Source organism: Myiozetetes cayanensis, unplaced genomic scaffold (genome assembly GCF_022539395.1).
Source record: "Myiozetetes cayanensis isolate MyiCay16 unplaced genomic scaffold, myiCay2020 scf9, whole genome shotgun sequence".
In the NCBI taxonomy this organism is placed as follows: domain Eukaryota; kingdom Metazoa; phylum Chordata; class Aves; order Passeriformes; family Tyrannidae; genus Myiozetetes; species Myiozetetes cayanensis.
In genome coordinates, this window is record NW_026088185.1 from 10932383 (window position 1) to 10954502 (window position 22120).

Sequence of the window (22120 nt, forward strand, 5' to 3'; positions counted from 1 at the left end):
GCTGTCAGCAGGCCTGCATAGCAGATGTGTAGATGAAAAGGTGGAGGGGAGCAGAGCTGAGAGGGAAACAATGACAATAAAATTTCATCATAGGTGCGTCAGCTCACAAACTGAGCTGTGTCAAACAACTGGCACTCTGATACAGATTGTTTTGGAAAGGAGCTTTTAAAGTGATCCGGTGGCAGCTGTGGATGGAGCAATCTTGATGGAGCATTTCTCCACAAGGAGTGGAGACTGAAAAGCAAGTGCAAAGGTATTGAAGAGGGAGAAAAGGGAATGGCCGAGCTAAGCAACATAGTTATATATACAAATCAATATTCGACTTTGATATTTGATAGTTCAAAGCAATACAATTTACAGTAAGAACACATTTAACAACATCATTTTATACCCAAAACACTAGCATAAAAGGTAACTCTGGAGAGTTTAACGGGTATTGCATTAGTTCAGATGCTGTACTCATTTATATAGACAGAAATTTAGACTATTTTCATTTATTTTAAGAGTGAGGCTTAAATTAGCAGAGTATAGAAGAGAGTGCAACCTGCACACACCCTCAGATAAGTCACATTTAATTTAAATCTGTAGAGATACAAGATTTTATTCCTTTACATGTAAATTAATATTACAAGTAATAAGGAAATTTCTAGCTTATGTGGGTGAAACTTTCCTTATCATTTCTCTTCTTTAATGGTGAGAAATTACAGCTAATAAGAAAAGCTCAACTGGTAATGGACTTTGCAGTTTTGTAATATCAAAGACTTCAGGAAGCTGGCGGCAGGAACTATTCTGTCTTTTTGTTCCTTTCCATGAAATGCAATTTTAATAATTTCTGATTTATCTTCTTGGCTTTTTACTTAATTGTGATTCAGACAAATCCACTCAGTTTAGAATGAGTACCAAAGCGTCTTGGGTTTGGAATGAATGGACAAATATTTGCCAATATTAAGGTGAAAATCCTTCCTCTGAAACTCCCTTAGGATATTTTTGAATGTAGTATTTGGGGATTTCATTGGGCTGTTAACTAGAATATCTAAAAATGTTTCTTGAATAAAAGCAAACTTGTAAGGCTGTCCTGTTATTTTGTGACACTGGGATCTATAGGCAATATTGTTTCAAGGAAGAAATAGTAACAAAGATGGTATGAGACAAAATCTGGCTCCTACTGACAATAAGAATAACCCCACTTTCCACTCCTGAAGCACAGTGATGTATTCCACATTATGCACCTGCTAACTGGTCATTGCAAGAGCTTTAGTCACAGAAACATTACACCTGGTGGAGATTTGCTGCTGTGCGAGGTCTAGAAGGAAGCTTGTGATCTCTAGGTTAGTTTACTGGTTTGGCCTTTTGGGGAGCAAAAAACTGAGTTCCATCAGCATGGACAGTGTGCTGTGTGTTTGTCTCCAGTTATGTGCTGCTGTGCGAGTTTGGCAGCATGTTTTTTAGACAGTATTTATGGGCCCTCGCTAACACACTGGGTTTGTTTATGCTGTTTGCTAATGGACACAAACTGCACCACAGCCTGAAGATATGATGAGACCTGTTATCACGATTGCTAGTGGAAGATCCTGTGTTTTAATGGCACTAGAGAAGGCCTGCGCTTCTGGAACTCAGGGACTTTGTTGTGTGTCAGATGTGAGCAGCTTTTAACTGGTGATTCCGTCTGCACTGTTTACTCTATGTCAAGTGTTTATATGACGATGTTATCATCAGGAAGAAGGAAAGAGGAGATTATTACAACTGCAATAGCAAATCCAGGATCAAATAGCACAGCAGAGCCGGCATTAGAGTCCAGTGCCCCGCAGACTCAGTGCTCCACCGGCGCTCCTTCTGTTCCCGCGCTCTCCTCGGGCCGGGGCTCAGCCGCGAACCCCCCGCGGGCCCCCCTTTCGGCCGCAGGACCGGCAGGGCGGGGCGGGCGGCCCCGCGGGAGCCCGGCCCCGGTCCCCGCCCTCTTACCCTCCATGCTCTCCGGCGGGGCGGGGCGGAGCGTGGCCCTCCCCTCTTCCTCTGGCGTCGGTTCCGCTCACACAGCTCTCTCTCCGCCGCCGCCGCTCCTCGCCGCCGCTCTCGCCCGTCTGCGCTCCGGGCCGCTCGGGCGTTTTCTCTCTGCCTTAAAGTCGGTGAGCACACGGGCGCGGGCGGGAGCGGCCGGCGGGGCCGGCTGGGGCCGGCCGGGCCTTGAGGGCCGCGCTGCACTCGGGGGGAGGCGGGGGGGGGTCGGGCCCTCTGGCCCTCTCCGTCCGCCCCCGCACGGGCAGCGGGAGCGCGGCGGCCACAAGGGACCCCTCCCCGGGCTCCGTGCGGCGGGGGCGGGGGGCGAGAGGCGCCGAGCGGGCCCGGCCCCGCCCCGCGCCGCCCCCGCCCGCAGCCCGGTGCGTGCCGGGAGCCGGCGCCGCCCGCGCCGCCCAGCGCCGCCGGCCGGGAGCGGCACGGCCCCTCGCCACTGCCCTGAGGGTGTCTCTGCTTCCTTGCAGGGTGTCTTTTATGAATAATCAAAAGCCGCAGAAGCCGACACTATCGGGCCAGCGTTTTAAAACCAGAAAAAGAGGTGAGTTCCCGCGCCGTGCCCGCTGCCAGCACCGGCTGCCGGCGCCGTGCGGTCGGTAGAGCATAGGTTTGTGTCCACAGACAAACCAGTGCCTCAGTGCTCTTCTCAGAACTCCTTCAAGTGAGAGCATGCCAAGCGCAGAGTCTGGAGGCTGACTCTGGGTGCTGCAGCGTTCTCTGCACTAATAAAACATATTTGGCAGTAAGAGTTGTTGCTTAATTTACTGTGCTAAGCTTGGCTTAGGATGCGGTCATTCTGGAACCGTACAAAGTATATTTAACCTGAAAGCAGAAGTATCCGATACCCCGGAATTACAGGGAAGCTCCAGCACAGACTGGTTGCAGGTTTATACATGCATCAGAAGAGCATCTAACATAATAAGGATTTCAGTCCTAGCCACCGGATAAAAGTTACATTGTCCCTTAATGTTATAAGAATACCTAATTTAAAAAAACTGACAGAAAAAACCCACAACAAAATCACACAAACAGACTTGCTCCCCAGTGAACATCCAAAAAAAGCCCAAGGTGTGGGATGTGCAAATGTCTATCTATGTAGGAGCACAGTTACTTCCATATGAAGAGTTAATGACTGCAGAGGTGCAATGAATAACTTAGTATTTTGGTGGGGTTTTTTTTAAACCCATATAGGAAGTGGGTGCAGCTCTTAAGAGTTTCTGTTCAATACTGTTTTACTAGGATACCAGCAGTGTTCCAGCTCAGACAGGCAGCTTTACGGATGCTGTGCGTACAGAAGTACGCTTTGATTTACAGAACCTGTTTTAATGTCAAAACCCCTTGAGAAACTCGAGTGAGAGTTGAACCTAGTCTGTCCAGCAGAAGAAATGCTAATGGCCTGGCTTTTAGTCTCTTTTTAAGCATTTAACCATAGTTTGTTTTCCAAGCAACTGCTGGAACAATGAGCTTTGTGGATTTGGCCTGGAAGATAACTGATCCAGTATTTCCAGACTTCTACCCAGCTGTTCTCAACGTGTTGATACTTGCATGGACACTAGGACACCAGTATACCCAGATAGGTTGCTAACCCACCAGAACTGCCTAAGCTGTCGTAGACAGCACTCAAAATAAGATGTGCAGCTGAGTTCTGTATCTTTGGAAGCCTCTCAACGCATGGTTTGCATAAATCTAAGGACAAACAGAGATGGGTAAAATCAAAGACTACTTCTGTTTAAGGTTGTCAGTTACACAGATGGATTTGTTGCATATTGACTACACCCTACCTGTAGTGAAAACAAGGCAGTGATCAGCTGATGTATCTCAGATATGAAGACTGTTCTGCTTTAACAACAACAAAGGATGCTAAATAGATCTGCAGTTATAGCCCACTAAGTTAGCTCATATGTCTACATTTCCCCCAGGCACTTGAGGAAAAGCACTTACTTCAGACTCATTTAACTCCATATTAAAAGGAGGGGATGGTCTTCATAGCTGAGAAGTGAACACTGTCAAATGACTTGTAACTTCAGCTCATCAGAGTATTTCTTCCAAAACAGTGCGAGTCCCAAAGAGCTGAAATGAAACAGCAACGGAGTCAAATGTACAAAACTGTAGGGGCGTGTATTAAGAACTGCCTTCCAGCATGAGCTAAGTCTCTTGGAGGGAAAGAGTGATCTAACATGGCAGTGGGGGTATAAGAATCAAACTGAGAAGACGGGTAAGCTTTATTAGAGCCAAGCAGTGATCACTGAACAACTGTTCTGAAAATATTCAATTAGAAGTAACTGAGCTATGTTCTGACTTTTGGTAGCTTTTCTCCCAGCCTTGACAGAACAGGGGAGTGAAAGTAGTAAGACTCCTCACTGCTGTATTGGCCACTGAAATTCATTTCAGGCTATGCTGTTAAGTCACTATTTGTGCTACTTAATACAGTTTTCTGGCTTGTCAGGGCAAATTTGGTTTAGTTTGGGTTTTTTTAATAAGACTAAAATAACAAAATAAAAACCAAAAAACAGTGCACAGAAATTTCATTTCAACACTTTCTCTTTACAGATGAAAAAGAGAGGTTTGACCCTACTCAGTTCCAGGACTGTATTATTCAAGGTTTAAGTGAAACTGGCACTGACTTGGAGGCAGTAGCAAAGTTTCTTGATGCTTCTGGTGCAAAACTTGACTATCGCCGCTATGCAGAAACACTTTTTGACATCCTGGTGGCTGGTGGAATGCTGGGTAAGTCCCTTTGATGTGGCTGCTGTCAGCTTTATTCACATGACTGCAAAATCTCCATTTTCTTTCAGTGTAAAAACTCTGCTAAAGAGCCCACTCAGTGTGTAGAACAGGGTTTAAGTTATCTGTGGTAAACTGTCTGACCATCTTGGTGACTAAGCAATTACTACAGAAATACTCTGTATACCCTCCTGCAATTTTACTTAAATGTCTTTACATTCTTCAAAACACAGATTGTACAAATTTGGCTTAAAGAAAGATATATTGGATTGTTTGGCATTTTGTGTTGGTTGGTTGTGTGTCTGGTTGGTTTTTGTTGGTTTGTTTTTTTGGTTTTTTTTTACCAGGAGTAGGTCTTGACTCTTTAGTCACGTTCACTTTTGAGGGTGTGAGGGGGATGAATGCTTGTTTCAGGTTTGTATTCTGTGGTCACAAGACCAGTGGAATTGCCCTGAAAGATTCTGACATCATCCTGTGCTCTGTGCATCCTGCCCTCTTATTCTGGAAAGGAAACTTGTTTACAGAAGAATCTGAAGTCCTTAGTCTTTGGAAATGCTATTACAAATCATTTGTTGTTGATAGTAGTAAGGTTATGGGCTCTAGCAGACATCAGGGAGTGAGAAATGAGGGTGGTTGAAGTCAGCAGAAAACACAGGGAACTGAGGAAGTGAAATGTGATGACAAAAAGTCTTGTAAACTCATGTGCACATGTGTGTAAAGAGCAAAGAGGAACAGCTGCTCACCTAACAGGCTGTAATTGTTATGATATGTGACTTCACATTTAAGAGTCTTAACCAGTGCATATTGTGTTAGGAAGTGTTTCTTCTAGGAATAAGGCTGAGAGGAAAGGGAAGGAGGCATTGCTGCATTACTAATGATATGGGGTCCTTTACTCAACTCCCTCTCTGTAACAGGTAGCTAAGTAGACTGACTTTGATCTTCAGTCAGATGAGGCCAGAATAAAAACTGACATCCTGTTGCCTTACCACCTTTTAATATTAATACTCATCTCTGTTTTTAAAGTCATGTATCTGGGCTAGTAACGTAACAAAAGGATCTCAATTGTATACAGGATGGCACAGAAATCCATGATGAGGTGTTCTGGCAGTGAAGCTGGTGACCTGAATGCACTTTCATTAGTGAAGCAGCCTAAAAAAACCTCAGGTTTCAAACTCATCTCTGGGGTGCTGAATTTTGAACGTGCATCTCTGTGTGTTTCAGTCTCCTATTGTGACTTACTGCATCATGTAAAAGGCACTTACAAAGCAGCACTGTTGCTGCAGACCCTAGAGACACTTGCTAGGATGAAGCAGCTTCAGTGGCCCCCTTTAAGGAAAGAGGAGCTCAGACGGCTGTGTTAACTTACTCATGTGTTAACAAGATGTTTTGCCAATCCACTTAGCAGTAGGGGGTCAGAATATTTAAATATTCAAATCTAAGGTACTGATTTTGAAGTTCCACTGCAGCAGTGGAACAGACGGAAATGCAGCGATCTTCAGTGGTCTGGTCATTCAGCATCATGAAAGGACAACGTGTTGCATGTTTTGGGTATTTGAGTTCTTACTGTGGAGACTACTCAGTATACTCAGTGTGGAGTAACACTACTAATGCTGAAATCCTCCCCAGCCCCAGGTGGTACCCTGGCAGACGACATGACACGCACAAACGTCTGTGTATTTGCAGCACAGGAAGACCTAGAAACCATGCAAGCATTTGCTCAGGTTAGTTCTGAAATGAGTACAATTTAACTTGAAACTGTTTAGTGGTCAAAAATTAAATGTTTGTGTAGTTGAAAGTTTGGGTAAGAATAATACGTAGCTTTAAGAGGCATAATGGAAGTGATAAGAGTTGCACTGTTCTAAAAGTGCTTTGTAGAGTTCAGACCTACTTTACTGAACTTGGTTGATTTTTTAAAATTGTAATTGAATGATAGTTTAGAGCACAAAATAATATGTTCTGTGTCTTTTTAGGTTTTTAACAAGCTCATCAGGCGTTACAAATACCTGGAGAAAGGCTTTGAGGATGAAGTCAAAAAGGTATGAAGTAGGGCTTTATCAGCAGACAAATAAACCTTCAAATTTTGCTAGTTCATCACTGTAGAAGAGTCACAGCATAAAGTGGATTATTAAAATACAACACAAGTTTCTAACAAAAGAACAGCTAGCTGTTGTCAGTAGTGGAGAAGACTACCAGTGCTTCTGCTAATGAACAGTTTGATTGAAACAAAAGTGTTTAACACAGAGGCAGTGTCCAAAGTTTAGTGAGAGATGGGAGTTTTGTGGCAACTCTTCTTACTTCCTCTTGCAGTTGCTGCTGTTCCTGAAAGGGTTCTCAGAATCTGAGCGGAACAAACTGGCCATGCTGACGGGTATCCTGCTGGCCAATGGGACGCTGAATGCATCGATTCTCAACAGTCTTTACAATGAGAACTTGGTTAAAGAAGGTAAGTGTTGCCCAACTCCTCCTTTAGGGAAAGATGTTGGGGGACAGAACCATGACAAGTAGGTACCCTTGCAGCTCTCTAGCTTCACCTGGTGATAGATTAACTACAGGACTAGCAAAGGTAAACATGCTGCCCCACAACCTGAGAGACTTCAGAAATGAGTCCTTTCAGAAAGCTTGTGTGTAGGAATTCCCTGCGTGACCCTGGGGGCTGCCATCACTAATGCTGCCCAGTGAGGCAGTCCTGTATTTTGGAGAGGGGCCTTTCAGGATGCAAAAGGTGTGTCATGTCTTTAGGTTTCTTCCTAAATTGCAGCAAGGAGAGTTGGGAAGACTTCATGATGCTGAATGTAAGAGAAGTCCAGTGTGCTGGAGGCTGCAGTATTTTCAGGCAGAGAGGGGTGCTGCAGACTGTGCTAGGGATGTTGGGAGCACAGCTGCTGCTGCTCTCAGCAGGGATCTGACAGACTAGGTGCCCTGAGCTCTCAGGCCTTATGATTCCCTTTGTTCTGAATTTCACTAAAAACAGTACTATTCCTATTACACAGGTGTTTCTGCAGCTTTTGCAGTCAAGCTGTTCAAATCATGGATAAATGAGAAAGATATTAATGCAGTGGCTGTCAGTCTTCGCAAAGTAAACATGGATAATAGGCTGATGGTGAGTACCACTGAAATGACTCTCCTACTACTTAGCCAGTTTAGTAAATAGCATTTGCCAGCAAGGTACTCAACGGACATTTTTTTCACAAAAGAATTGTAAACTTTGTTTTCAGGAACTCTTCCCAGCCAACAAACAAAGTGTTGAACACTTCTCCAAGTACTTCACTGAAGCAGGACTAAAAGAACTTTCTGAGTATGTTCGGAACCAGCAATCCATAGGAGCTCGGAAGGAGCTGCAAAAAGAACTGCAGGAGCAGATGTCACGGGGAGATCCGTTCAAGGATGTAAGTATTTGTCTGGAGATGAGGTGGAGGTGCTTTCTGTGTGTGTGTGTGTCTGTCTCTTTCATCCTGAACTTAGCTCTCACCAGGAATCAAAATTAGGCCCGGGGGTTTTGGTATTAGCTTTGTAGTCTTTCCTTCATGTCCTGAATTCTGCTGTATGATGAAGGAGGTTGTGTGTGGTTCTGAAACCTTCTGGGTTACCTTCAGAACAGAAGTTTTAATTTAGCTTGGTGCCATATGTGGTCTTTGTGCTGACTCTTACTTAACTGGCAGATCATCTTGTATGTGAAGGAGGAGATGAAGAAAAACAACATCTCGGAACAGACTGTGGTAACCATAATCTGGTCAAGTGTAATGAGCACGGTGGAATGGAACAAAAAAGAGGAGCTGGTAGCAGAGCAAGCCATTAAGCATTTGAAGGTATTGTAACTTCACTATGAACTTCTGCACCCCTTGGGTAGGGCTTGGGCTTCCTTCTGTCTCCAGCTGCCTTTTAAATATTAAAGCCTTGTAACAGCCCTGCTAACGCAGAGACAGCATTAGGTGGGGAATTCCTCCCCTTGTATTGCAGGGAGTATTGCAGGCCAGGTTCCTGAGGCAGAGGCAGCATGGCTGCTGCAGGAGCACTCTGGGGTGGGGCCGTGGTTGCAGATTTCTTAAGCAGTGGTTGATGGATGTGTGAAACCGGCCTAGTCAGGCAGTACATGTGAAGTGTTCTGCGTGTGCCAATTTGTTGTTCTTGTTACAGCAATACAGCCCTCTACTTGCTGCCTTCACCACCCAAGGTCAGTCAGAGCTGACTCTTCTGTTGAAGATTCAGGAGTATTGTTATGACAACATTCACTTCATGAAGGCCTTCCAGAAAATAGTGGTGCTCTTCTATAAAGGTAACTTCTGTGGGGGTTGCAGTTTAGGAGTTTTGGGGGGTTGTTTTGGTTGGGTGGGTGTTTTGAAGCAGAATGCTTCAGTCCTCCTAAGTCCTCTAGGGAAGATCAGTGCTACAACACTGCACTTCATGAGCTGAAGAATTTTCTACCTTCTGTTTGCAAAAATGGAGTAGTAAAATGCAAAGGTGCATGTGGCTGGTCCTTGGGACTTGGGAAGTAAGTACACCTCTAGACAAAGATGCTGCCTGTCTGCTGCAGATCTATTCAAGAGTTATATAGTTCAAAGAAAGCTAAATTTTGATTTTAAGACACTTTGTCCCTTTTAAGTTAGGGAAGGATACATGACAGTGTATTTTTCTTAGTGCTCTTAACATTGACTGAACAGCCATAGATGGAGACCACCACCATGTTCTGGGGTGTTCCAAGCTCTCTTTTTAAATGTCTGATTAAAGGTGTTACTGAAAAACTGTGCTGTGCACCTGTGGAAACTTGTTAAACTGAAGATTTTGTTGTAACATTTTAAAAACTGCTAAACACTTCCTGTGGTGTACTTTTGACTTTAAAGAATTTGCATCTGTTCTTAGCTGTTAACTGAAACTTTTAGAGTGTGTGCCATCTCAAGTAACTGAAATACCCCAGACTGTTAGTGGGAGTGAAAGTGCAGCTCCTAGATGCAGTGCTCAGGAAAATCCCAGCAGCCAATCCAAAATGCACAGCTCTCGAGATTTTAAAACAGGAGCCACTCCTAGTGCAGGTCTGTCCAGCCGGACCCACAGAAGGAGCATGTGATGCTCCTAGCGGGGGAAGCAAAGGCTGCCAGTCGGGGGTTCTCAGCAGTTTGCTGTGTTAACACTGCTCTTGCACATCCTACAGCTGAAGTTCTGAGTGAAGAACCCATCTTGAAGTGGTACAAAGATGCACATCTTGCTAAAGGAAAGAGTGTTTTTCTGGAGCAGATGAAAAAGTTTGTTGAATGGCTCAAGAATGCTGAAGAAGGTGAGCAGCAGCTTAGCTCACAAGTGGAGCTTGTTCATTTTGGGAACTTGGTGCAGTAACACTGTGTCTGAGGGTGGGGATGTTCAAGACAAGAGTGCCCCCTACCCTGGTACTGGCTAGAAAAGCTTGCCTGTGAAATCCAAGTGGGTCCAACAGCAGCTTTAATGCAGGATGTAGGGCAGCAGTGAGCTTGGGGCTGGGGCTGACCTGTGGGCAGGCTGCTGATGAGGTGTCTCTGTTGCAGAGTCGGAGTCTGAAGCTGAAGAAGGTGACTGACCTGTGAAACTCTGTCCTCAGTAAAGCAAACAGGAGCTGTAGATAAGCGTCATGTCTCATGTGTCCTTCTGATTCTTACATCCTACCTCCCTGTATCAAGCATGATATAAGGGCTCTCATGGCAATTTATTTTAACTGTTTTCTATAGTTACTGAAATACTGGATTTAGTTTTTAAAACCATGTTCAAGTAGCTTACTGGAGCTGTTATAGATTTGACTCTAACCTGCATTTGTCCTTTCAGTTATCTTCTACCTCCTGTATTTTCTACTGTAATAATGTCATTTAAGGCCTTCCACAGTGAAATCCACCTTACCCCTTGGGATTTCTATCTGTATTGGAGTAGATGTGATATGGTGAATGAGACAGGGCAGTTCTGCTTGCAAATTAAACTGTAAAAAGCCTCCAAGTGAAGAGACCGTGGCTTGTGTGGCACTGCAGTCTGTAACACTTACTCCAAATAGCCCATTTCATCAGTGGCTGTCCATGTCCTCAAGTATTTTGTCATCCCTTTACCAGACTTCCAGCATAAAGCAATCCTCTATTCCAGCTGTGGGGTGAGGTGGGTGCCCCAGCCCTGCAAGCTACTGGAGAGAAGCTGTAGTGGTGGCAGTGATTGGTAACTGTGTAGGGCATGAAGAGTGGCATCTCCGAGCCTGCTGGCTGTCACAGCTGGTGGCTGTGTTCCTGAGGGGCTGTCAGGTGCCCTTGCAGCTGAGCATCAGTTCTGGGGGCACCTTTCCCCTTCCCTCATGGAAGTACAAGCAGTGCTGTCCCATATACAGCTTTCTCGAGCTGGGCGATGCTGGCAGGGATGGGGCAGGGGGGCAGCTTCTTTGTGCTGCTCTGTAAATGCAGTTTAAAGATTCTTTTATGCTGGCAGTTGACATGCTAAACCGAACAGCTTATCTGCTCCCTGAAACTTTAATTCCTAATGGGAATTCTCAGGACAGTTCAATTCAGAAAGATTGGGTCAAAGAGTGAAGTCTATACTGTTGTAAGCTAAGTGAGCATTAACTGAAATACTGGTAACCAGAGTACACCTAATAAAATAATGAAAAAATTGGTCATCACAATGCAATCTGTTCAGTACTACAGTGATCTTCCTTACTTTGTAACTTTTTTTTTTTAAAGCAAATAAAGGCCATCCTTACACTTAACATCAAGGGATGTTTCTGCTCCTTATCCAAAAAGAAAGCAACAGTGACACTAAAGGGTAAAAAGCAGGTCTTCTGCTATTTCAAGGACCGTTGAATAAAACATAATTAAAATAATACTTTCTTGGTATTAGGGTGCTCTTTCTTTTCCAGATGTTAAAGGTGCCAGTGTCCCACAAGTTTGATTTAATGAGAAAACATAACCAGTTTACTATTGTATTCTAAATAAGTTCGATGCCAACAGCTGGATTAAACTTAAGTATCCAAAAAGTCATACTACTAAGTAAGGCATTTACAACATAAAGTATTTACAAAATAACCAAGTAATAAATAGTCTATGACATGCAGGTTTCTTTGGTGCACTGCCCTGTGAGTCAGCCTGCTTGGCTTCAGGAGCCTGCACCCTTTTTCTGCATGTGTGGGCAGAAGAGAGGCTGCTGCAGTGCTGCTTTAAGAGTAATGCGCTTGTTTGGGTCAAAGAGGTTCTTTGTGGTCAGAATCCTGGCACATCATTATGAATTCATTAATGAAAATTTAAAAAAAAAAATGCTCTGTTGTTTATCTTTTAATTGCACTCGAAGCTCCTCTCCTCAAAACTATTTCCCCCGTCTCACCTTCAGTGGCTTACAGTGGGTTTGTACGTATCTGCCAGCAGGACTCTCTTCGTCCCAATCCAGCTGGCCAGCACAGAAATATCTGCATTTGCTTAAACAAACAGAACATAGTCTGTTATTCAAAATTCTGTGTTGTCCCTTCAGTAGAAGTTTACCAGATGTTTACTAATAACTTGGGAATTGATCTGGGAATATTCCACAAGCTTGTTAAATACAGCACAAGGATGACTCCATGGTTATTAAACTTTTTTTAAAAAAGTTTGCTCTTAAACCTAATCTGAAAATATTTAAACTATAGCAGTCCAGTTTTTCTTTTATCATGTGATACAGCAAAGGCTGCAGCATTTGCTTCATCGCTGCCAGGTGTTCTTTGTTGCCACACATCTGAAAGGAAATCGAGAGACATTTTGATTCACATAACAAAGTAAAAAGGAAACATCCTTACAGTTCACAGATCTGCAGGTCTGATGTGCCATCTGTCTGTGATCCAGCTTAAATGGCAGAGAGCAGTTCTCTTCAACGCAGCTCAGAGGTGCTGAGTCCCATGAGCTCAGAAACAATGCATATGTGTCCGTGGTACTCAAACCATTCCAGCATCTGGGCACAGTGACCACGAGACATGATTTGCAACAGTCGTGTTAGTGCTGAGACACCTCTGTCCCATGATACAGAAAGTGACATCACAGAAACTGTAAAGCCGAAACAAAGTAAAAGGTGGCTTTGTATACTCACAGTGTACTGCTGGGATCCAGTGCCTGTAGATATTCCAGTACTAGGACTTCGTAAGCTGCATCAGAGCAGCCACCATCATTTTTGACTGTTTTCACAGCTACATGTTTGCCTCTTCTGAAGAGACAGGTCTAACAGTGATTGGAACAGTAATTAGTTTTAACTAAGCATATGCAGATATACATTGTTTATAATAATGGCAACCTTAGCAGGAAAGGTTGGGGTTTTTTGGTCATCATCATGGCTAGGCTTCGCGAACGAAGATTTGAAAGGGCTCTACCCACGCTTGCTACAAGCGCGCTGATGGCTAAAAAGGCCAATGCGAGATAGACAAGTCCGGTTGCAGAAGGCACAGCAGAAAGACTCCCCAGGTGATACAGACAAGACGCGATTCTTTCTGCGTTGTCTTTTCTCCTCGAGAGTGATCCTGCGTGTGTTCTCAAAAGCAGCAGCAGCGTTATAGATGGTGTGTCTCCAGGCCTCCCGATTGGAGGCCAGGGTAGACCAATGGTGATGATCAATATGGCCAAGGATGAGGGATTGTTTCAGGGAGTCCTTGAACCTCCTCTTCGGGGCTCCTCTCTTGCGGCAGCCAGTGGCAAGTTCCCCATAGAGCACAATCTTAGGGAGGCGGTAGTCCTGCATCCTGGAGATGTGCCCTGCCCAGTGCAGCTGTGTTCTCAGCAGCATGGCCTCAATGCTCGTGATTGCTGCCTGTTCAAGGACAGACGTGTTGGTCACATAGTCAGTCCAGTGGATGTTTAGGATTGTGCGGAGGCAGCGCTGATGGAAGCGTTCTAAGAGACGCAAGTGGTGCCGGTAAATGACCCATGATTCGGACCCATACAAAAGAGTAGACAGTACAACAGCTCTGTAAACACTGATCTTGGTACTTTTCTTCAGGTTTTTTTTTTTTTTCCCCTCTTCCCTTCTTCTTCTCCTAGTGTCTTGAGGGGTGCTCAGGGCAAGGAAGTGTCCCTGGGTTAAACTGTAGGAAGCTATGAAGGAAAAGTTGGGAGAGCAGGGCTTGACCAAACTATTTCAGTATGCCCTTATGAGGTTGCGAGCTGTGCTGGCGGTGGCATATGCCTCCGGTAGGGTCTCCCATGCCAGACAGGTCAAAACTGAAAGGTCAAATGTGTCCGTGGGCAGGATGAGCTCACTAGCCTTCCGGTTTTTTGGTACATGCTGACAATATAACCAAAGCTCATCTATGCATTAATACAACTGCATTGTGAAAACATACTTCATCCCATATATATATCAGTATTGTTTTTAGAGGTTAGAAGTCCCACCTATTTCCCCACTGTATTTATGTATGCTGGGCTAATACTGGAGGAAGTTCCACATCTCAAAGCCTTACACAACTGCCAGTCAAAAGTGACCAGTCATTAAAAATGTTAACTGAGGTGTCAGGTGCCTTCTACAGTGGCTAGAAAGACAACCTTGCTGCCTACTACCTTGCACAAAGCAAAACTGTCATAAAACACAAAATACATTCCTCATTTACAACAGACTCACTGACAGAACTCAAACAGCATTGCATCACCACAGACTAAGCTTTAAGTTAGCTACATGATGCCAATTCCTCATTACACAGGCCTAGGGTGATCCAGGCCCCAGGATTGCCCAGTGTGGGGGGTGCAGCTTCACCCCACATTGTCTGGGTCACCTACCTCCATCAGCCCTCGTCCTCATAACAGGCCACTGCCTCAGCCACCAGTCCTGCACAGCCCTCTGGGCTGCTTTCAGCATGGTGTAGTAACATAAATTTGTGTTTGGGAACTGTGGCAGCCGCAAAGAAATACTTTACAGCCTACGAAGATGTAAAGATAAAACCTGATGCAATCAGCAAGCACTTTATGAACCCCACTGTGACAGCATTAATAAGAAAAATTACATGTATTTAATGAAATTTATTGAATTTTACTTCATTATTTCAGGGCCCCCGCTTTTTTCTTAAACCAAACATTTAATAATTATCTTTTACACACACACACACAAATATATATATGTGTATATAAAATAGGCTTGTGGCCAAACTAAAATACCCATCTTAAGCAATCAAGATTAAATCACTTGTATGAGTATTTGGCAAGAAGTAATTTTTTTAATCATAAATACCATATACATTTACTTTGTAGTGTCTTGGTTGAAGATCTTAACTGACAATTCCAATCTTCAGCTTTAACAGTTAAATATAAAAAAAAAAGATCAGAAAACCCACCCTGCTAGTGGACAGACATCATTCATATCCGATTCTACACATTTCTCACTGATACTTAGAAAAGTTAAGTCTGACATTACAACCTCTCTATTTCAGTGATACTTAGTCAAAATCAAGTTTAGAAGTTTTCCCTTGGATTTTTGAGTAGGGCTTAAATAAATAATAAATAATAAAAAATTTGAAGTAATGAAAGTGATACTTGTATTTCAAGTACTCCAGTTGATGGTTATTGTTCATTAATCTGCTCAAATATATTCAGTGAACAAATAGCAAGACCATGTTCTGTGATATCACAAGCATATGTACAAACTGTACATTTTCACTGAAGGAAATACAATCCTAGCAAAAAAGAATAAGCTACTAATATGATCTAAAGGAATAAATTATTACCAACAGAATTTCCCAACCTCCCACAATCAAGTACTACTGCTCAGATGAGAATCTCTCTTCTTAAAAGCAAAAAAAAAAAAAAAAAGCAAAACTCAAGCTAAATTAAAATTGGTCATATCACCTGTGGAGGATGACAACTAGTATAATATGTCTTGTATTTCCTTTTACTAACAACGGTCACATTAAGACCAGATCCCTGGCTACTCTGATGTCCAGTGTCACATCCTTGTTTGGACTCGTGACTGCATCCTGCAAAACTGTGTTTTTGATGACAGCCTCTCTCATTTACAGATTCTGTTTCTCAATCACTACTACAAAAAATGACCCAATAAACATAATTAAAATCATTCCAGTGCCCCTATGAAGACAGCATTTTGTTTTAAGCTGTAAGACATCTCTCTTGAAATACCTCCAACTCAAAAATTAACCCATTAGCAGATCACCTGATGGGAATAATAAAATCTTAAAACACGTGCTTGCTGATATCAGAAGTCCAAAAGCTGATTACCTGTCAGGAGTTTCAGAAAGATCAAGTTTGCAGTACGTTTTCTCCTGTGCACTTCTGAGCGGTGGGACTTTCTCTTCTCAGCATTGTTGCGCCTTCTGCAAAGTGGTCTTTTTCTTTTATCCCGGTCCGGCCAATTAGTCCGCCTGGAATTCCCCAACTGTAACAAAGATATTTTACTCTTTGAATTACATCCCATAGACATACCATTCACTTTCAAAGCCACTGATCATCAAATGTACACTATAAAGAAGATTGCATTTTTCCTTAAACCCCAATTTCCGTTTTGTTGTGTTCCCCACACACACACACACTCTTTCCTCCACATTATTTTCTTATTCAAGAGCTTTTCCAAATAACTGTTTTTGATAGGGGAACATAAATCAGTAACCTACTCCTTAAAATAAGGACCTTTTAAAAGACGCATCATGGCTCAGACACTCAACACTTTGCAAAGCTGCCCAAGCTCCCAATGCTGCATATCCTGGAAGAAAGGCTTCTGTATACTTCACACAGGCACACAGTTACCGCCCACTGGGTCTTTAAAGACTTAAAGGAACTGCTTCTATAAATTCGCGAAGAATTCCTGATACTAAGTCAACATGACAGTAAAACTCCGGTTATCTCGCAGCTGCTTAGCTCCTGGAGGAAAAGCGAACTCGCTCGCTACCCGTCTTTTATTTCCCTCTCCAACAGTGAACTGATTCCCGCGCCCAGGCCACGCCTCAGGCCGGCCCCGCCGGGCTCCGCAGGGCTGGATGGCGCCGGGGAGGCGGCCCCGGGCGGGCGGAGCGGGGCCGCTCCCGCCCCCGGCCAGGGGGAGCCCGCGGGGTCGGGTGCTGGAACCTTTGCTCCGGAGGCTCCGCGCTCCGGCCGAGCCGGGCAAGGGGAAAGGCTCCGGCCTCCCCCGCCAGAGCGGCCGAGGCCATTTTCTCCCCGCCCGGAGAAGGCGCAGAGAGAACATGGCGGCCGGGGGTGAGGGGAGACTCGGGAGTTGCGAAATGGTCGTTTCTCACCCGTGGTGACAAAGCTTTTAATTGTCTCTTTACTCTTTACACATTGTTAGTAGTTGTAAAAGCATGTGCTACATGTACCCAGTCAGCTTTAAATCAGCAGAGTTTTAAGGGATCACGTATAACTAACAAAAGATATCTTTGCAAGTCACTGGCATAAAACTTTGCCACGTGGTATCTTTTACTAGCTCTTAATCGTGCCTTCAAGTCTGGAGATTAACATCAAACTAGCCCTGGCTTCCCCTGCTGCTGTCACTGCACACACGCCAGTGCAGTCCGAGCCACCACCTCTGTCAGGAGCTCTGTGAGCCCCTCAGCCATCCATCAGCTCAGCAGAGCGAACCAAGCACTGCGCCTGAAATTTGGGTTCAAAAACCGCCAAAGCAGTCAAACAGCTCAAGTGTAGCACTTAAGGATAGAAGAGTCCTGAAACACTGCAACAGCCTATACACATCACTTCTTTAAACCCCAAATTATTATTTTTTTAAATTCTGGGAAGGACTAAAACTTCTGAAATACTTCCACCCCCGGTAAATTAAAAAAAAACAAACAAAAAAACCAAACAACTAAAAAACCACAAAACCAAACCAACAAAACAAAACAAACAAACAAAAACAAACCCCAAAACAAACAAACAAACCAACCCACCAAAACACACACACAAAAAACCACAAAGAGCAAGGAGGGTCATTTATTTCTCCAACTGCCCCTGTAATAACTTACAATACGTACATTACACGTTTGTCACTGTTTGAAGATAATGCTCAATTATTTTCTTCTTGTTCACTGCTCTCCAGCTTAGTCTGAGTCCTGCTCCCAGCATGACCTACTACTAACACCAACTTTACCTATTGCTTTTCTAATGCCAGAAAAGGTCAGAGACAATCTAGAATATACATGAGGAGACCCTCCATCACAGTTGTATTTTCTTTAAATGAGTAGACATTTCAGCAGAACTCATCTTATGGCTGTAGTGTTTGTGATAAAGGACCAAACTGATGGAAGCAAACAGAGTTTATAAAGCACAAGAGAACTACAGTAAGAGTAGTACTGTCTGCAACATTTCTGCTATCTAAAGGATTATACCTGTCACAGAAGTCGAAACAGCTGGGGACACATCAGTGGACTGTGTACAAGAAAAACTGCGCATAATGCTGTACCCAGCAACCCACAGAACCACACGCTGCCACCACTGGGCTATTTCCTACTCTGTCTTGCCTCTTCTTCAAGTGCCTGGGACCAATCCCACCCTTATTTTTCATGTAGAATTCCAGGTTCTCAGGGAGAACCTGGGAGAGGTTCAGAGCTACAAACAGGAAAACAGACGTAACACAATTCCGAACATTTGGATGTAATTCTGTCCCACACGGATCACTCTTCTTTCAATACACAGCATTAGATTAAAAAAAAATCTAAAAATTCTAAAAAAATTTTTTTCCCAGTATAGTGCTAGATGTCAGCATTGTAAATTATTGGTTCCTTTGCAATGTAGGAAATTTCTCAGCATGTCCTTCCTTCTGCATGGCAGTGTCAGTCAAACATGCAAGCGCATACTTCTACTATTGTCACAGGTTATAGGGAAGAGGTAGAGCACAGACCTAAATTAAATCCTTTACCTGACTGAAGTAAGTATTATAGTGTGTGTATATATATATATATATATATATATATATGCAGTCAGGAGCAAGGGCTGGGAGCTTAAGCAACACTCCATAAAGAATACAGAAACTTTGTCCCAGAGAGAGGGCACTGATTAACTCTGCTCATTAACGCCTCAGTAACCTGCACCTTTGCCTTTCTCTTGCAAGAAAGTTTTCCTTGTTATTTTAAGAGGCAAAGTCTCAAAATAGGAAATAATGGTCTGAAGCAGACTGCAAGTGAGCTGGTCTGGGCCTCCCAAGGATTACAAAGCATATATATGAGATTGCTAAGGGATGTTAACTGAGTATAAAGAGAACTGGGGGAAGAAGTCCAAAATGGTAGGAGTAGGACGCAGGAACTGTGAGTACTATTTCCTATCCTGGTCTCTTATGCACAGTTAGAACTAGAAATAAACCCTCTCACCTCTACAGAATCTGAAAGTGAACCTCTGTGTAAAGTTGATTTTTTCTGGCTTTATGAAATTAAACTGATGCTAAAATGTCATTTTATAACTACCACAAAGAAGAGCAGAACATTTTGATTTTCCCAGTATGTGCAAGGTGGAGAACTCTTTTTTGATGTGTACAAATTGCTCTTTTCCTGTTTAAGTCAGGTTACTTTATGTTTACTAAGTGGCTTGAGCATAGGATCAGCAATATACATATTCACACACTCATATGAATGCATGTACTTTAGCTTTCCTCTTGAGCAGTTAATATTTAGAAACCTCTGTACCTTCTTGCAGATTTTCTAATTTGAGTCCAATAACGATTGGTCTCAACTAACACCAAACAACAGCTCTCTCTTCCTTGTTCAACCTCCTCTGAGCACAGCCTTATTGACACTGCTCTTTGTTGTTTACCCCCTTGTATTGGCTCTGGCTGAGCTGGAGTTCATTTCCCCACAGCAGCCCTCACAGTGCTGTGCTTTGCATCGGGAGCCAGAAAGGAGTTGATAACACACCGGTGTTTTGGCTACTGCTGGGCATACATATTAGCAGAAATACCTTTCATACCTATAGCACTGTGCCAGAAACAGAAGACATTGTTTTCCATCTACCTTTTTGGGAGGTTGAAGAGGTTGCCATTTCAACACAGCAGTACAAGAGCAAGCACTCCTCTAAGTATGTTCTTTAATCCTCTGGGAGAGAAAGGTTTCAGCGATTTATGACACTGCTCTCACCTAGAAAATTGCATATCTTACTTTACTCTTTTGAGAAAACCGAGTAAGGAAGGTTAGAATTTACATGAGAACGTTTCAGAAAACTGGTAGAAAGAAATCATAGCAAAGAACATTGTTTTAACATAATATCACTAAGAAAGATAAGGCAAAACTCGAAGATTTGCAAAAATATTTTAAGTGGTTTTTTTATTATTTTACAAGTATAAAAAGCAATGTTTAAAAATCAAAATCCTGGATGATACTCTGGAAAACCCTCCTTCTGAAGCACAAGATTACTCTGTGACAACTCCAAAACAATGTCACAGCTCCTGAAAATTATGCATTCTGTGAGCAAACTTACTTGATCCAGCTCAAGTAACCCTTTTTAATGGCTCCTGAAACCCTGTGATCTGGGAGCTGATCTGACCAGTCTCTAAAGAATGTGTTGAGGCCTCTGTGGCTACAGAGCAAAGGGGTTGGCATGGATTGTAATATCTTTAATGCGAACATCATTAAGAGGTCGGTAGGTTTTCTCATTCACAGGCAGCTTCTCCAGCTCATCCAGGGTCTCCAAGCCATCAATAACTCTGCAAGAAAAACAGAAGTGCTAGAAATCTCCTTCTAATAATGATTTAAATTTCACAACTGAGATATCTCAAAACACTTTACAGTTAAGTATCATAGGGCAAGAACGCTGCAAGCAAAAGATACAAACAGGACAGCCAAAACACTGTATGTGGCAAATAATGTACTCTGGAAGGAAATACTAAGCATCCATGATGGATTCTGAAAAAAAGTACAAATAATTCCTGCTGACCTGACAGAATTATATTTTATACCAGCCACAGCTATATAAAGTTCCTGGCTGCATTTCCTGACAAGCAGGACTGACAAACATAGTACAAGGCTTAGGCAGCAGCAAGATACTGGCCCTAGTGAACTTCAGTCAGAATTACTGAAATCTTATGTCTGGAAAATCAGTATCCAAATCTGAGATTATAATTTCTAACCTTCTGACTCAAAGACAAGACTGGACAGAATCATTAACAACTGTTGTAAATCTAATGGCACAGATTTCCTGCTCAGGCTGAAGAACTGGCAAGAGATTCTTCTACTAAAACCTCATATGTTTTTTTTGTTTAAGCGACTAGTTCTGGAAAATCTTGGCAGTTTTTTCTCCAGCAACAGGCTTAGAAGAAAACACATTGTGCTGTTCCATTCAGTCACTTTCACAGGCTCTTCAAATGCACGTTGCAGTGGATTGTGGGCCTGCAGGGACTGACTGCATATGCTGTTCTGCTGATCCTGCAGCTGAGGCAGGAGTACAGACTCCCTACTTTTTTTATAAAAAAAGACATCTAAAAACCCCTATTTTCAATCACACTTCTAAACTAACTCAAAAATGAACACCTATAGTTAGATGCCTACAAACAATACAAATGGTAGAAAATAAGTACTTTCACATTCCAGTTTCTTTTGAATGTTTAACTGCACTTAATAAGGCTGCATTTTCTCAGCAGATTCACTTGTACACTAGAGACTTTAACAACAAATAAAAGATGACCATGATTCTGAAATAGAAAAAGCCAATCTGAAAGACTCAAACATCTTAGACATTTGTTTAGAAGATGATAATTTATCAGTAATGTTTATAAACATATTTTAAAATAATGATGCAACAACCTCAGTTGATTTTATTAACTGTCAGTTCCATGAGTTTTATCTGACCAACAGTCCCACCTAAACAGAAGCATGACCAAGTCAGTACCACGCCCATCCCCAGATCCAGTCTCAAATCAGATTCTTGCTTCTCAGTAAACCCTACAACTGTATATCCAGATGTTCTGGAGTTGGCTTAAAATCAGGCTGCATCCATTCGGGAATGGATGAGAAGCCAAGAGGGAATAACTAGTGGGGGAGGGTGAGGGAAAGAAAGAAAGAAAGAAAATCTACATTTTTGAGGTAATTTTTAATATGCCTATTTCCACTGAATTCCCTAACACTAAGAAAAAGGGAGCAGCATTTTGGAGCAACTAATTCTGGTGCCAGTGCAAGAGCGTACATTTACATGCATACACATCCAATATTCTAAAGAGTCTTAGAACCAGAAGCTTCTGAATTTGCATGTCAGGTCCTTCCCACACACTGATAAAGAGGCGAGCAGTTGGATCCTTACTTTCCAAACACAGTGTACTTCATGTCCAGGTGCGGTTGTTTGCCGTAAGTGATGAAGAACTGCGATCCGTTGGTGTTCGGGCCATTGTTTGCCATTGAAACTACCCCACGGACACTGTGCTGGACACGGGGAGAAACCGCAGCGTGAATACACATCTCTGAAAGCAGGAATAACCCATACAGAGTGCTCTGTGACCCAGAACTCTGCCTCAATGCCATTATTCAGAA

At 43.1% G+C, this 22120-nt stretch overlaps 2 protein-coding genes across 11 annotated transcripts in view; one reads left to right on the forward strand and one right to left on the reverse strand.

Moving 5' to 3' along the window:
- The window catches only part of PPIL3 (peptidylprolyl isomerase like 3), a 26644-nt gene continuing 4524 nt past the window's right edge, over positions 1-22120 (reverse strand). For 4 of the 9 annotated variants that reach the window (XM_050340591.1, XM_050340587.1, XM_050340585.1 and 1 more), the window contains exons 6-12: positions 21894-22012; positions 20079-20304; positions 19616-19738; positions 15906-16062; positions 12052-14596; positions 3955-4083; positions 1-56 (exon numbers count right to left, since the gene is read on the reverse strand). In XM_050340591.1, coding sequence (XP_050196548.1) covers positions 20178-20304; positions 21894-22012 — 246 coding nt within the window. In that variant the 3' untranslated portion in view covers positions 1-56; positions 3955-4083; positions 12052-14596; ... (1 more) ...; positions 19616-19738; positions 20079-20177. Of the gene's footprint in view, positions 57-3954; positions 4084-10391; positions 14597-14732; positions 14966-15905; positions 16063-19571; positions 19739-20078; positions 20305-21893; positions 22013-22120 lie in introns of those variants that run through there. The other 5 variants (XM_050340592.1, XM_050340593.1, XM_050340588.1 and 2 more) reach the window with 5 other exon arrangements.
- On the forward strand, positions 1984-11440 carry BZW1 (basic leucine zipper and W2 domains 1). 2 transcript variants are annotated; one of them, XM_050340582.1, is made up of 12 exons: positions 1984-2126; positions 2481-2554; positions 4564-4740; positions 6364-6458; positions 6708-6773; positions 7045-7180; positions 7728-7837; positions 7953-8123; positions 8397-8543; positions 8872-9010; positions 9884-10006; positions 10251-11440. In XM_050340582.1, exons 2-12 carry the CDS (start codon positions 2491-2493, stop codon positions 10280-10282), a joined length of 1260 nt encoding a protein of 419 aa, XP_050196539.1. In that variant the 5' UTR covers positions 1984-2126; positions 2481-2490; the 3' UTR covers positions 10283-11440. The 2 variants fall into 2 exon arrangements, with proteins under 2 accessions (XP_050196539.1, XP_050196540.1); XM_050340583.1 differs by lacking the exons at positions 1984-2126; positions 2481-2554 and having other exon boundaries at positions 4663-4740; positions 6364-6369.

Excerpts from the sequence above, each read along its gene's own strand:
- BZW1 (XM_050340582.1), top strand. The coding sequence starts at position 2,491 with ATGAATAATCAAAAGCCGCAGAAGCCGACACTATCGGGCCAGCGTTTT. Across the intron at positions 4,741-6,363 it reads GGTGGCTGGTGGAATGCTGG|CCCCAGGTGGTACCCTGGCA; the intron begins GTAAGTCCCTTT and ends AATCCTCCCCAG. Across the intron at positions 8,124-8,396 it reads GGGGAGATCCGTTCAAGGAT|ATCATCTTGTATGTGAAGGA; the intron begins GTAAGTATTTGT and ends CTTAACTGGCAG.